Consider the following 16,462-nt stretch of genomic DNA (forward strand, 5'->3'; position numbering starts at 1 on the left):
CACACACGAAATAAAAAGCTAGTGCAGGTAACTGAAATTTTAAAAAAGATATTTAGAGTTAAATCTTTATAAACACTAATAGTGACTAATTTTGAAAAGTGAATGACAAACATTAGTAACTATCATTAACTTACTTGGTAAAAATAAGGTGTGCTTATAGTAAAAACTTTCCAATTACAAGTTACTGATTTTCAAGTACAGAAAATCATGAATTTTGGGATCAATAAAAGGATAATCAGGAGATACCATAGGACTCACTGCCAGCCCTCGTCCATAACTTGAGAATTAGAACTACAATCTTATCACTGCACTCCTCAGGTGTGAAAGAAGTAAGAGAAGGAAGATAGAGCTGTGTATGATTTAAAATAGTATAAAATATACTTTCTTGAAAAGGAAAGAGAATAATGATGCTAAGAATAAAAATCTATTTATCCAGCAGTATATTCTACCCATCCAGAAGTTTGTAAGGATAGAAGGAGAAAAGATTGCAAAAATGTCTTCATTGAAAAATGATTTGACTTTGCTCTTAAAGTACAATTATCCAACGATAATGAAGAAACTCATGTTACTCATGATAAGGATGATACAGATTTTAAGTTAGTCTATCAAACTGAAGGTTAATTTTTTTGTGCATTTCTATTATTCTAATCTACTATTTTCTCAGCATTCTAGGAAGGAGGCCTTATCATAATTTTAATTTGTAGTTCCTATCAGTATGTTTTATTTGTTTTAAAACAAAATAAAAGCAAAAATACAGTAGTCAAATGCTGTAAAATAAGTAAGTCAATTTATTCACTCGGTAAGTCATCTCTTCAGAACAGTTACTTCAAGTACCTATGTTATTTTTGTGGCCTAAAAGTTCTTTCTTATCCAGAAGTTACCATTCCATTAATTTAGAAACCAGAAGTAGAAACAGTATAGGAAAATGCAGTATGAGTTTTAAATAACATAGTAAAAAAATCCTCAAACTCATTACCATAGAGTCAAAATCAACTCTTAGCTGACTCTCCAGTGTGTTTCTGAGGCATGGGAGAAAACTATTCATCTTTCTCCTGGACAGTCCCTAGTGGATTCAAACTGTCACTGGTGGATTTGAACTGCCAGAGAAGTGCAGCCCATGGGCTAGCTGTGCAACTCTCTATGGACTAAGCCAACAGTGGGCCTAAATCACAGAGAGGTTACAAATTAGTAGGTAAGACAGCTAGCTGGGTAAGGAATTAAGATAAAACAGAAAAAGATGCAGCAACATTTATATGCCCACAAGCCAAACATGTATCAATTTTATGCAAGAATTTTTTAAAATGAGATTCTTCTCAAAAAATCAAACAAAAGCAATTTCACATCTGAATGAAAGATGAAATATTTCAGAAGAATCTGACAGACAGACAATACAGTGAAGAACTCTAATACCTTGACTGGCATTCATGTGACAATTTCACTCACATGAACATTAGAAAACTATTTCTATCAGTCTGACACACAAATCATTCTAGGTAAGATAAAATTTACTCTAACCTGGGGTTCCTTTTCCCATCTGGGGCTGCTGTGGTATTCTGATTCCACACTAGATGGAAATGTGTGGGACTGACTACTGGCACTTGATGTGGCCAGCCTTGTCCTAGACTGCAGTAGATTAGAAGTTAGACACTTTACAGGCATTCCTGGGTTAGAAGTAATTGTTTCAAGACCTGTGGGAAGGAGAAAAAAAACCTGAAGCCTTTATTATACCTTTTCCTGTCATTGCATTTCCCCAGTACTATGAGAATCTGAGAGTTGGACAGTGACTAAGGATGACAGAAGAATCAATGCTGTTGAGTTGTGTTGGAGAAGAGTATTGAATATCTTTTAGACTACTAATAGGGCAAACAATTATGTCTTTGAGAAAGTGCAGCCAGGGCACTCCTTGGTGATACTTCATTTCACACAGTCTGGGCCTGTTGTTAGTAGGGGTCAGTCCTTCGAAATAATGACAGCATACTTGGAAGGTAGAGGGCTGACACAGTGACTGTAACAATAGGCTCAAGTATACCAGAAGTGATGAAGATTTTATAGGATAGGACAAGGCTCAGATCCACAGTTACAGGATTGCTATGACTTACAGTTGACTCAATGGCACATAAAAATAACAACATGAGAATCTGTGTCTGTTCAAGTGCCATGCATATGTATAACTGCTAGGAGGTCTTTCTGGACCATTTATAAGATCAGATCACTTCCTACTTAGGAATCTCTGATGCACTCCATTTGCCTACACCTTAAATCCAAGGCTCCCTGTAATCACATTTGCTCCTTTCCCTATCTTTTTTACAAGCTTTCTTTTTATTACTCCAGCTTTCTTTCTATTGCGCAAGCTTTCTATTCTCCCACATTATATTTAATCTCTGTTGTTTGAATATGAAATACACTTTCATGCACCTGTGCCTCTGTTCATGTTTGTACCTCTATTTGAAGTGCTTTTCCCCCCAATATCCTTTCTACTGGTTGCCTTTATTAACATCCTGCTTGTCTTCTGGGGTGCAGGTTGGCTGTTGAGTATCATTATTTAAAACCATTCTAATAATGAAAATATAGGAAAACCATATCTGTTGCTATTGAGTTGATTCTGACTCCCCATGCTCCTCCAGGATAAGCAGAACTACCCTCCATATCCCTGTAACCTTTAGGGAAGCAGATGGCCACATTTTCTGGTGGGTTCCAATCACTGAGGGCTTAACCCCTGTGCCACCAGTACTCTTCTGTTACCAGCTATTACTGGATTTTTATTTTTTTTAAAAAACTCAATTAACTAGGTTGAGGAGGAATGTTTTATGATTATTCATATACTTGCCAGAGACTTTATATTACTAAAAATGATCATAAAGCTTTTAAAACTGTAAATAACTTTGTTTCTCAAAGGACACACTTATTAGAAAAACCAACTTTTTCATTTTATACTTACATGATTGCAGTAGCTTGCTAGAATCAAGAGTAGTATCCTTCTGGTCTACAGACATAGGACTAGTTAGTCCATGAGCAAACTGTGATATTTCAGATCCATCAGGTGAAAGAGTATCTGCACAGTCTTGAATATTTTCTGAAATTGGTGTAAACTATTAAAAAGAAAATGTTTAAAAAAAATGTTAAAAATGTACCTTCACCAAAACTACCTGAGATAATAAGAGCTAACAGAAGTGAAGGAAAAACAAACACTAAAAACAAAGCAAAATATCAAAGCAGATAAACAATTAAGCTAAAAGTGATCTAAAATGCTTGATATTTAAATGTTTTAAAATAATTTATGTAAAAAAGGAAATACAAGGAAAGACAGTTCAGAACACAAAATAAAATGTTGTTATTTAAAATTTTAAATGATAAACATAGGGCATTTTATGTAATTTTTTTCTAATGAAATACTCACAAATCCTAAAGAGCTGATGAGAGATAATACTTGTCCTGGAGTTCTTGAATAGTCTTGTTTAGGTTTAGCCATTGAGGGTGTTGTAAGAATATCCATCATATTGATATCTATGTATGTAAATAAAAGCATACAAAATTCTTTAAAAACTCAGCTACCTTTAACTAAGTCAATAAACATAATGTCCTGAACTTTGCCCTTCTTTCTACATTACTAAGCTTACATGGCTAGTGTTAAGAGAAAGTAAGATCTGGTGGCTTAGTGGGTAGGGAGTTGTACTACCAACAAAAAGGCAGAGGGTTCAACTCCATCAGCTGCTCATGGAGAAAGATAGGCAGTCTCCTGGATGATATACAGCTTCTGAAAACCCAGCTATGAGGTTGTTCTGATTTGTGAGTCTACGTTTTTTTGAGTATTTAAAACATGCTCAGATAAGCCATCAGGTCATAGGGGAAACAAATGAAAAAGTTTCATTGGACCATGTCTTGCTCTGACAGACAGTGAAATGACTCAAGTCTTAGTTACTTGAAGAGTATTCCATAAATAACATGCATATTTAAATATATTGTTGTTTGCCTTTGAGTCGAAAGCAACACAACCAGAATTTCTAGTGGGTTTTCTCATGGGAAGAGCAGCTGGTGGAGTTGAACGGTGCACCTATTGACATTGCAGCACAATTTCTTACCACTGGGCCACCAAAGTTTATATAGATGTGTGTTGGTGGTGGTGGTGTACCATTGAGTCAGAACCAACCCTTAGCTGATCCTCTGGTGGGTTTTCAGAGGCAGTTAACTGCACTTGAAGAGACTGCCCATCGTTCTCCCATGGAGCAGCTGGTGAATTTGAACCATGTGCCCTTATGGATTGCAGCACAGCTTCTTGACACTAGTCCACCAGAGCTCCCTATTTTAGTTATTTTACTGATGCTTAATTGTTAAGAGCCAGTTTCAATTGAAACAGAACAGAAACTATGTTATTCTCTAAAGACTCAAGGATCTATGAAGATCTAAGAGTAATTACTCATTTTTCATCTTTAACGAAGAAAGGATAACATTGTGACATTTTACCCTAGTTTGGAACAAAGCATTATTAAACATTACTCAGTATGAAATAATGAGGAAAACAGTGTACGTTAATGAAATGTGATGTTTAAAATATGTTGAATTTTTAAAAAAAGGATATCTTACCTCTATTCAAAGTAACCTTGGAAAGGCCAAAATCTGTAAGTTTAAGATGACCTTCATTAGTAATAAGCATATTGTCTGGCTTCAAATCCCTGCACACACAAAAAGACAAATAGCAGAAATATATCAATAAGTTGGTGTTAATTTTTAAATTACCATGAAAAAGAAAAGTTATAGGTCAAATTTATTTATGCTGAAATATGATACTCACTGGTAGCTCTGAAAAGTGAAGATGCATTCCAAAGCAAAATATCATTTGTATACCTTAATATTTTAAAAGAATTGTTGAACCTCATATTGTCATAAGTTTTATTTATTAGTTATTCCATTAAAATGAATAAATAAATGTCATTGAATAAAATAAACCGTCAGCCAAATTTTTAAAAATCACAGATAGCTCTTTAAAGGATGGCAAGAAGTTGATTAAACCTTAACGGAGCAGAGTCACATAATCATATTTTCTTCACACAGAATAAAATATTGTAAATCATTTGGGACTACAAAAGATAGTTCCTGTATATGACAGCAAAGGGAGCTCTGATAGCAGAGTCTGTAGCAACTTGTGCTGCTAACCAAAATGTTGAATGTCTCCAGCAATTCATCCTGGGAAACCCAGTGGAGGGTCATTCTAAGTCATATAGACTCAAGGGCAGTGAGGTGGTTTTTGTTGTGGTGGTGTTTGTTTTTGGTGTTTTTTTTTTTTTGTATGATGATAGTAAAGAAATGGAAACGGATATAACATACTTTATGTTGAAATGGTATACATAACCTCTGAATTTACTGTCCTAATATTTAAGTTTTACACCAAAAATATTTCATGAAATCTTTAAATCCAAGAATATTTTTGTTCTTAGTTGAAATCAAGTTGAGTAGAATTCATAGCAACCCTATACACAATAGCTCTGACCCCTGTACTATCTTGAGCCAATCTCACTGCCTCTAACACACCAGCCCCCATTGCCACAGTTACTGGGTGGATCCATCTCGTCTGTGATCTTCGTCTCTTGCGCTGACCCTCTACCCTTCCAAGTGTGATGTCCTTCTCCAAGGACTGGTCCCTCCTGGAAATATGCCCAGAGTATGTCAGATGGAGTTAAAAAAAAAAAATCCTTGCCTCCAAGGAGCAACTTGGCTTTACCCTCCTCTCCAAGATACCTGTCTAGCTTAATTAATAAAGAATATCTTCCTTGAGAATTATGCTCTTTTCTTCTCACTTTTTAATATTCATTCACTGCTACACATTTTCTTCCTTCCTTTTTCCCCAGTCCACTTTGTAATGCACCTCTTGTTACAGATGTTGTCATAAATACAGTGTCTAATCATATATTCCTTTCAGACAGTTCTTCCCCTCATGTTCCAATGAAGTGCTCATAATCTATCCACTTTTCTCATTCTCTCCCCAGCGCTCCATGTCAGTCCTATTTTATAACAGCAATATAATGGGAAACTTGCTCTTTTAAGATCTAAGTATATGGGATCAAATTGACAGTAGAAAAAAACATTACATAGGAACCTTAGAGGTGCAGCAGTGAGTTAATGAGGGAGAAACAACCTGGAAGGAAGGTGAAAATGGTTGCACAACTTCAAGAATACAATCAGTAATACTAACTTGTACATGGAAATATGAGAATTGGTATGTTTTTGTTGTATTAATTTGTACAAAAAACAACAAAATGAAACAAATCATTAAAAAAGAATAATGCTATACTTAAGACCAAAGTAGTATATTAAAAAACCCACAGGGATAGGGGAGCTCTGGTGGCCTAGTGGCAAGAAGCTGCACTGCAATCCCAGAGGAACACGGTTCGAATCCACCAGACGCTCTGCCGGAGAAGGAGGCGCAATATCCTCCTGTACCAGTCAGATCTGATTTGACGGTACACGTACACAAAATTAAAAAAAAACAAAAAAAAAAACCCACAGGGAAACAGAACTGTTGGCATATTTAAACTCAAATTACAAATTAGTACTTAAACATATAATCCAGATATATGTATGAGGGTTGTCAAAAATATTTGAAATATAACATATACAGATTAGTTACTTCTATTTTTAAGTAACTATCTGGATAAAAGTCAGTCATTACCTGTGAATTATTCCATGCCTATGAAGGTAGTCAAGAGCCAATGTTACTTCAGAAATATATTTCACAGCCATTTCTTCATCAAAATAGCCATATATATGTAGAAGAGATTTGGCATCTCCACCAATAAGATATTCCATTATCTATTGAAAAAGGAATATTAAATGTTACATAATAAAACCACCAGACTTATGTGACCCAGCAATCCCAGACCAAGGTATTTTAGCAAGATGAAGTAAAAGCATTAACATATAATGTACCAGCTGGAGATTCTCTAAAGAAATTAAGGAATATATTAAAAAAAGCAACATAATTCTGTGCCATTATTAAAAAAAATGAGGTAACCATTAAGTGGGGGAAAATAGAATAGTCTTTATAATATGGCCATACATCATTCATTCATTTGTTGTTATGTGCCATCGAGTCGCTTGCGACTCATAGCGACCCTGTGTACAGAGCGCTAAACGCTCTTCTATCCTCTGCCAACCTAGCCATCCCAAACACACTTATTCCCACCACTCCAGTCACAGAATTGATCCATTTCATCGAAGGTCTTCCTCTATTTGGTCGCCCCTCCACTCTGCCAAACACGATGGCCTTTTCCAAGGACTAGTCCCCTCCTTGCAACATGCCCAAAGTATGTCAGATGAAGCTTCAGAATCCTTGACTCCAAGAAGCATTCCTGCTTCACCTTCTCCAGGACAAACTTGTTTGTTCTCCTAGCAGTCCATGGTATATTCAACACTCTTCTCCAGCACCACAGCTCAAAGGCATCAATTCTCTTTCTCTCATTCCAATTCACCGTCCAACTCTCTGATGCATAGCATGTAATTGCAAAGACTATAGCCTGGATCAGGTGCACCTTAGTCTCCAGCCTGACATTGTTGCTCTTCAGTACTTTTTTTAAAAATTTTTTTATTTTAATGAAAATTTGCAGAGATTTTGGATTTGCATTCATTCATTGTTGCACTTTTCTCCCTGCCCAGCCCTCCTCCTCACCTCCCCCCCACTCCCCGCAGTTTGCTCCTCTCTTTGAAAAAGTAAAAGAAAAATTCTTTCTTTGGTAGACAATCCCCCCACAACCCTCCCACTGCCCCAGGTACACTCCACTATGCACCCTTAATTCTGGACTCTTGTGATAACTGTAATACCCTATCATGTATCGCTTTTAAATTATTCTCTCCCTCATCTGTTTCAATGCAGTATACATAATTTATCCAGTTTATCTCAGTCTTACTCTAACTCTGATATCAGTCCCATTCTACAACAGTGGCACCATGCAGTATTTGTCCTTTTGTAACTGAGATATTTCACTCAGCATAATGTCCTCCAGGGTCACCCATTTTGAATAGTATTGCATGTGTTCCTTGTTTTTCAATGCAGTGTAGTATTCCATTGTGTGAATATACCACAGCTTCTCTATCCATTCATTTGTTGATGGGCACCTGGGTTATTTCCAACTCCTTGCTATTATGAACAAAGCTGCAATAAACATGGATGTGCATACATCTGCTCGGATGTCAGTTATCGTCTCTTTGGGGTATATTCCAGAAATGGAATTGTTGGGTCGAATGGTAGCTCTTTAGTACTCTTGAGAGGTCCCTCACAGCTGACTTTCCCAATGCAATTCGTCTCTTGATTTCCTGGCTGCTGGTACTGAGTGTGTACTGTGGAGCCAAGCAAACAAAAACTGTTAACTGTCTCATCTCTTCACCATCCATTGGCCCAGTGGTGAGAATCTTTGTTTTCTTAATGTTGAGCTTCAATCCATATAGGAGGCTGCAGTCCTTGACCTTCTGCAGTAAGTGCTTCAGGTCCTCCTCAGTTTCAGCAAGCAGGGTTGTGTCTTCTGCGTAACGATGTTGATGACTCTTCCACCAATCCTGATTCCACATTCCTCCTTGTACAGTCCAGCGTCTCAGATGATCTGTTCTGCATACAGATTGAAAGGTATGGAGACAGAATATATCCCTGATGAACCCCCTTCTTGATTTTGAACCATGTAGTGTCTCCCTGCTCTGTTCTGATGACTGCTTCTTGGTCCAAGTATACGTTTCGCATTAGCACAATCAAATGTTATGGGATTCCCATTCTTCTGAGTCAGCATCTGGTGGATTTGAACCATGTACCTCTGGGATTACAGTGCAGCTTCTTGCCACTAGGCCACCAGAGCTCCCTCTTCATTCATTAAAACAGGTAAAAAAAACCCCACCTGTTTCTCTGGAATAAACCCTAATTATTTTTTTTTAAAGTGTTCACCACTATCCAAAAAAATAAAAATCAAACAAAATCCCAAGTGTTTTTTTACTTTCTAAAGTTTTCTGGTCTTCTTAGTCAATCTTCCCCTCCCCCCTTTTTTGTTGGAATTTAAGCTTTCAAAGCTAACTGGTTTCCTATTAAATCTCACTAAGTCCCTGCAACCATATTTAACATAAGTTTAAATATTTATGAAAAGAACATAAGCTGCAGCTTTAAATGCACATGAAACTCTCCATGCATAATGAAATTCACCACTTTCTAGTAACTTTATTTTTAAACAAATTTTTAAAAGTATTCCTATTTTGGGGAGAGGGATTGTATAACGAGTTTTTTTCTTTTTCTTTTCAAGAAGAGTGAATGGGGGGCAGGGGAAAAAGTGCAACTATGAATGACTGGAAACCATATGTCTCTGTAAACTTTCATTAAAATAAAAAAAAAAGTATTCCTATTTTATGTCATTTATTTAACAAATATTTTGAATTCTACATGCCAGAATGTTATAGGGCATTACAATGTTCTACTGAAACTTTATAACAATCTTTGCAGTAGTACTACTGATAGCCATTTTACATATGAGGAACTGAGGTAGATAGGCAGAGTAAATTGGCCAATGTGACATAGTAAGCAAGTGCCAGAGCTGGAACTTGAACCCCAAAAAATCATGTTTTGAAACCAGAGCTCACTGATTGGTGAACAAAGAACAAAGTAGATTTACTAACTCACCAAGTAGACATTGTTTGCTGACTGCAGTGAATAGTACAAATGGACAATGAAAGGACTTTTGCTTAGCGCCAGGGCATCTCTCTCAGCTTGTACCTGATGAGTCATATTTTTGTTGATCATGTCTGCCTTTTTGACAACCTGTAATAAAAGTCATGACAACAGACATTGTCATTGTTTCCTTATTACAAAATGTTCTCAATTTTCAAAGTTGCCATCACAGAAACACAAAATGAAAGGAAATATATATATATCAAATACCACCAGAAATCTCAGCTAGAAAATAGTTTAGACCTGTGGAGTTAAGAGTTTATCTTTCCTAGGCATTGCCTGACTTGACCATGTGGATGGGTGGGAATATGTGAATTGGGCATGTTAGCCTACTCACAAGGGGACTGGCCAGTCTCTCTATTAAATTGAGCCATCCAGCGGCAGGAAGAGGATCATCTTCGCTGCCAGCAAAAAAGAAAAAGAACGAAGAGAATATTGCATGTTCTTCAGGCCCAGAAATTCTTGCTCCAGCTACACCTTTCACAGCAGTGGCCATGGCCAAACCAGAGAACCAACATGAAATAAAGGTTTTACCTACTGGGGACTGCTAACCCCTATTGATAGAACAAGAGCTAAGGGCGTGGGCGGGGAGCCAATATTGACAGGACTGAGAACTTTGTAACACTGACCTAAAGCCCCTAGGTTCAAGGCTGAGATACCTGTGAGTGCATTTTGGAATCTGTCCTGTGATTAACTGTATTTGGCTACTAACCCGAATCAGAGCCTTCTGACTTCCCCAGTATGGTTCTGTGTGGTCTGTGAGCTACCATATTGGATTTTGGGCTCAGTAAAGCAGTAAGATTGGTGATGAGATGAGCATAAAGAGGTAGAGGAGCATGGGGGACATGTATGACCTCATCAGAATTGGTTTTGTGTTATTTATGTTATTGACAGGTAAAGGTTAGATATGGCTGCTTTTTACAAGACTAAATAGTTGTCTTCAAGACAGAGCTATTTCCCTCAACATAAAGGTGCAAAACATTACATTCCATTTAGTGGGTTCTGACTTCTCCTGACAGGTTTCCAATGCTGTAAATTTTTATGGACACAAATAGATTTACTTGTCTTCTGCAGAGCAGATGGTGAATACAAACTGTACAAAGTTCTATTCTGTTTTTCCTGTTATGTACCTTTGAGTCAGAATAAAAAAATAACAATAAAACCCTTTATGATCCTAATAAGGTGAAAGACAGTCAGGTTCAAATACCTAGACATAAGCACAAGTAATATGAGTAAATATTTCTTTATTACTTCTGATTATTTGACAGATGGTGTTGTGAATTGTGTCCCTTCAAAATATGATGTAAAATATGTTGTGGAATACCATTTGGGAATAAGCTATTTTTGTTATGTCATTGAGGTAGGATAAATGTCGGATATATCTTGAGTCAATCTTCTAAGATGTAAAAGAGAAAAGCAAGCAAGTTAGGAAGCAGAAATGAAGGAAGAGTTGCTAACCTCTTAAGAGAAGAAAACCCTTCCATAGAGTTGGTACCCCAAATTCAGACTTCTAGACTCCTGAGAAAATAAATCTGTTAGACATCCACCTTTTTAGTGATCTCTGTGTCAACAATTCTAAATAACTAGAAAAGGCAGTTTGTTTGACTAAGGAAAAGTGATCTTATGAAAAGAATAGATAAGAACTGCTAAAATGCAAGGTAGCAAATGCTACCTTGTAGAAAACAGAAGTTCAAATTTCAAGATAATTGTTATATAAACAAAACAGTGGCTCTAAACTGTGCTATAGGAACAGCACAAAACTACTGCACAAGAGTTACAGTAGAGAGCTCTGGTAGCCAACTGGTAAAAAGTTGTGCTGCTAACGCAAAGACAGAAGGTTTGAGTCCACCAACTAATTGCTTTCCAAGAGAAACCTAGGCAGTTCCTTCCCATGCAATTTACAGCCTCTGAAAACCTGCTCGAGGGTCAGCTATGTGTCAGATCTGACTCGAAGGCAAACAACAACATATTTATAGCACGAAACTGAGTAGTAGCAATGAGTCCAATTCTTAACACCATTTTATAGAAATAATATTTTTTATTAATCTGAGTATTTAATAATATCACTCATATACTTTCAATTCCAGCCTTACCTCCTTACTATAAAAATGAGAGAAATCAACAAAGTAAGCCTGTGGCATAATTTTATTTATCATTCAACTGGATAGGTCTATGATGGCATGTTTGTCTTGTTTACCATTGAACCCAATATCCTACACAAAGAAGGATGCCTAAGGTTAGTGAGGACTATGGTAGAATTCTTGGGAGACCTGGTTTTGATTTCTGGCTAATGCACTTTCATTCTTGCCAGCACCATTTATCAGGGGAGGTTTGCCTGTTGTGATGCTAAATGGATTTGAGCAAAGCTACCAGATAAAGACATTCCAACTTGACAATTAATTTCCCCAAAATCACCCAGTAGAACTCTATGGATGTCTAGTCCTGTATTGCATGGGTTTGTCATGGGTAGGGACTGACTTGAGAGCAGTGAACAACACACTATGTGTATTAAAAGGAAAAGCAAGTATCTTAGGAGCATAAGCATAAGGGATAATTAATACACAAAAAGTTGGGAAAAGAACAGAGAAGGGTAGAAGAAAAACACTTCTGGAAGAATAAGCATAAATATAACCTCAGAGGCAAAAACATATATGGTAATACTGAGGACTGAAACAAAGTGAAACACTGACCTAAATGAGAAAGCAGGAAAACAAAGTGCAGCAAGGGAGAATGTTCTCTGGTTTTCCGGGTAAAAGGAGTCCAAGACTGAAGGGAATGCAGCTGAGAAAGGTGTTTCAAGAGGAAAAGGAAGACGTATACTACTATACGAGGTTCTCTGCAGGAAGGTAATAGTACATTTTCAGAAAGTGTCACTGCCAAAACTGTCAAAGTTCAACCATAGCTGGGAAACATGAACTAACTAACCCATAGGCCCTGAAATTCTTGCAAATCTATCTCCTAGGCAAGTAGATATCATTGCTTAACCAGCATATCTTGTCTTGCATATTTATTGAAAAGATGTAATTAATGCCTTAGAAACAAAATAGGTTGAGTCCTATACTAAAAAAAGTCTCAACAGTTAGATCACAGAGTGGAGCTTCCAGTCGAAAAGTGATGTGTCTCAGATGCCTCTTTGTCAAAAGCATATGCTGTGCTGGTTCCTCATGTAAGTCATCATTGTTATTCCAGACACTTAGCCTCTCTAATGACCCTATAAAATTCACTAGAACTCAATTCAGTGGAAGAAAATGAAAAGATTCATCTATTATGATACTTGAAATAACCAGCAAATGGTCTTTATCAAAATGCTGGGTTCAGTTTGGGCCTGAAGATGACATCCCCTCAAGTTAACTGCCACACAAAATAGAGTCATTTTATGACAAAGACATAATGAGATAATCAAAGCAATTTCTAAAAGGCAACAATTTAACTCAGGTGATGTGCATGGCTGGCCAATCTGCAGATGTCTTAAAGAACAACACATCACTAAAGTAATGTTGTAGATAATGACTGAGCCATAAGTGAAGGTCCCAGAGTAAAGACAACACAGAACAGAGCCCTGAGCTGGCCCACAGAGGAAATGGAGCGTGTAGTCTGGGAAGAGAAACATATGCTCCTGTAAATGAATAGCTAAAATTAGCAGCAAGGAACATTTGCATATTACACGATTATTGTTTATATTCCTGTATGCTTATATCATGACACAATGTGGTTCTATCAGGTAGAAATCTCTTTCCCCAACTAAGCACATAGTTTATTCACTAAAACGATTTGTTGAAAAAGACAGCTGGCTCATGTTGCCCAGAAAACATAAGGAGGACTGAGTCTTCATTTTTCTATTTCCAGGGCCCAATACAACGCCTAAAATACAGAGTTGGGCTATTGCACATTCTTTCCTCATTTTCATCCTTTTGGCCACTAATGATAATTATCACTGTGCTAATTAACATTCTCTCGTTGCTGATGAGGATCCTTGGTAGCATACTAGATTAAGCATTGAATTCTTAAATGAAAAGATCAGTGGTTTGAACCTACCAGTTGCTCTCCAGAAGAAAGAGGAACCAGTCTACTACTGTTGAGATGTACCGCCTCAGAAATCCTATTCTACAGGGTTGCTGTGAGTCACATTTGAAGGCAGTGGGTTTGGACTGTGGTTGTATGTGTGTGTGTTAGGCTAGTGAAAGATGCCATCTCTACACTCATAGATAACTTCCTCTGTAAATATTTTTCTTGCAGCCATACAAACAGAATCCTCTACCCAAATGAAAGATGTAAATCAGATGTAAGTGCTTAGTTCCCAGGTGCTTCTCAGCATGTACAATATTGAAGAAGGGTGACCCAACTGAGTGTGGAAACTACAGAACAATATCATTGATTTCACATGCAAGCAAGATTCTACTGAAGATTATCCAAAAACAACTGAAACAGCCGGAAGTCCAGGCTGGGTTTAGAAGGGGTCGTGGTACTAGGGATATTGTAGCTAATGCTAGATGGATCTTAGCTGAAAGCAGGGAATACCAGAGGAGTGCTATATGTGTTTCATTGACTATGCAAAGGTGTTTGTGTGGATCATAACACTGTGGCTGACTCCAAGAAGATTTAAAAATACTTGGAATTTAATAACAACTATTATTATCAAATGTCTGAAGGATGACATATCATTGCTGGGTGTATTATATATTTTAGCTTAAATTCTTTCAATAAACTTAAGTGATAGTTGTTATAATTCTTGGTTTATATCGAATTAGAGGCTTAGCTGATATCGATCCAAGTACACAAAGATTCAACTAAGTTTTTATGTCACCGTACTATTGTACTTGAAATTTGTGATAATTTTTATATGTTGTTGTTGTTCTGTGCCATTGAGTCACTTGCGACTCATAGGAACCCCATGTACAACAACCCTACACCCTGCTCTATCCTGTGCTAATCTTATTGCCTCTGACACAACTATCCTATTACCCCAGTGAGTGAATCACTCTATCTCATCGAGAGTCTTACTCTCCTGGGTTGTCCCTCCACCCACCTAAGCATGACATCCCTCTCCAAAGACTGGGCCCTCCTTGCAACACGTCCAAAGTATGTCTGATGGAGCTTCAGAATTCTTGCTTCCAAGGAGCAGCCTGGTTTAACCCTCTCTAGGATGAACTTGTTTATTCTTTTAGCAGTCCATGGCATATTCAACACTCTTCTCCTTCTATCATCCCTACTCATTGTCCAGCTCTCTGACACTTAGCAAGTAATTGAAAAGAAAATGGCCTGTATCAGGTGCACCTTAGTCTCCAGAATGACATCATTGCTCTTCAGTACTTTCGAGAGGTCTCTAACAGCAGACTTTTCCAATGCAATGCAATGCAATGCAATGCAATGCAATGCAATGCAATGCAATGCATCTTTTAATTTCCTGGCTGCTGGTGCCAAGAGTGTTGACTGTGGAGCCAAGCAAACCAAGGCTGTTTATAATCTCAATCTCTTCACCATCACAATGCTGCCAATTGGCCCAGTAGCGAGAATCTTTGTTTTCTTGATACTGAGCTTCAATCCATATTAAAGGCTGCCATTCTTGACCTTTTACAACGCTTCAGGTTCTCCTCAGGAGAACAAGCAGGATTGTGTCATCTGCATAATGCAGATTGTTGATGAGTCTTCCTCCAATCCTGATGCCACATTTCTCCTAATAGAGCCCAGCCTCTTGGATAATCTGTTATGCATAAAGATTGAAAAGGTTTGGAGATAGGACACATCCCTGGCATACACCCTTCCCAATTTTGAACCATGTGGTGTTCCCTTGCTCAGCTGTGATGACAGCCTCCTTTTCCAAGCACAGGTTTCACATAAGCACAATCAAGTGTTCTGGGTTCCCATTCTTCTTAGAGTTAGCCACAGTTTGTGGTGGTCCACACAGTCAAATACCGTTGTATAGTCAATGAAACACAGACATTCCTCTTGTATTTTCTGCTTTAAGCCAAGATCCATTTAACATTAGCTACAATATCCCTAGTACCACGACCCCTTCAAAAACCCAGACTGCACTTCTGGCAATGCTCTGTTGATGTGCTGTTCCAGTCATTTCTGAATAATCTTCAACAGAATCTTCCTTGTATGTGATATTAATGACATTGTTTGAAAATTGCCATACTCTGTCCTATCACCTTTCCTTGGTTTGGGAACAAACATAGATCTCTTCTAGTCAGTTGGTCAGGTGGTTGTCCTCCAGATTTCTTGGCACAACTTGAAGAGCACATCTAGGGTAGCATCTGTTTGCAAATATTTCTACCAGTTGGCATAGGTTCATAGGGGTTTTAGGCAATAGCCATAAAGGTTCAGTCAGCTTTGAGAAAATTATGGCATATTTTAGAATGAGTTTTGACTTTGAGATAGAAATTAACATTAGAATCTGATAAAGATAGCTGAGAAAGCAAACATGTAGAGCTTGACTATATAGCATTGGCAAATAAATACTTCTACGAGTGAAAAAAGAATATATATATGGCAATCAGAGATTATTCAATGGTCTAGTGTGGCTAGAATGTAAAGTACATGTAAAGATTAAGTGGAAATCTAGAATCTGAACCTGAAATATGACTACTTTTCTTACAAGTATGGGCTCCAGCATGAATGTCACAGCCTACGGAATATAATAAAAATAAAAGTTCAAGTTAGAGGGCTATTCTAGTAAGTAGACTAGGTTTGAAAATAGCCTTTTTTAACAAATGGTGTTGGCAAAATTGGAAAAATATCTGCAAAAGACTCAAGCAAGACCCACACCTC

The 16,462-nt window shown here is 37.4% G+C and overlaps 1 protein-coding gene across 2 annotated transcripts in view; it reads right to left on the reverse strand.

Moving 5' to 3' along the window:
• The window catches only part of MASTL (microtubule associated serine/threonine kinase-like), a 40,231-nt gene that overhangs the window by 13,510 nt on the left and 10,259 nt on the right, over nucleotides 1-16,462 (reverse strand). For both annotated transcript variants that reach the window (XM_006887083.1, XM_006887082.1), the window contains exons 2-7: nucleotides 9,644-9,781; nucleotides 6,665-6,804; nucleotides 4,582-4,670; nucleotides 3,398-3,504; nucleotides 2,939-3,089; nucleotides 1,516-1,688 (exon numbers count right to left, since the gene is read on the reverse strand). In XM_006887083.1, coding sequence (XP_006887145.1) covers nucleotides 1,516-1,688; nucleotides 2,939-3,089; nucleotides 3,398-3,504; nucleotides 4,582-4,670; nucleotides 6,665-6,804; nucleotides 9,644-9,781 — 798 coding nt within the window. The remainder of the gene's footprint in view (nucleotides 1-1,515; nucleotides 1,689-2,938; nucleotides 3,090-3,397; nucleotides 3,505-4,581; nucleotides 4,671-6,664; nucleotides 6,805-9,643; nucleotides 9,782-16,462) is intronic.

This window comes from Elephantulus edwardii, unplaced genomic scaffold (assembly GCF_000299155.1).
Source record: "Elephantulus edwardii isolate Elephantulus edwardi_28Jun2011 unplaced genomic scaffold, EleEdw1.0 scaffold00054, whole genome shotgun sequence".
Classification (NCBI taxonomy): Eukaryota; Metazoa; Chordata; class Mammalia; order Macroscelidea; family Macroscelididae; genus Elephantulus; species Elephantulus edwardii.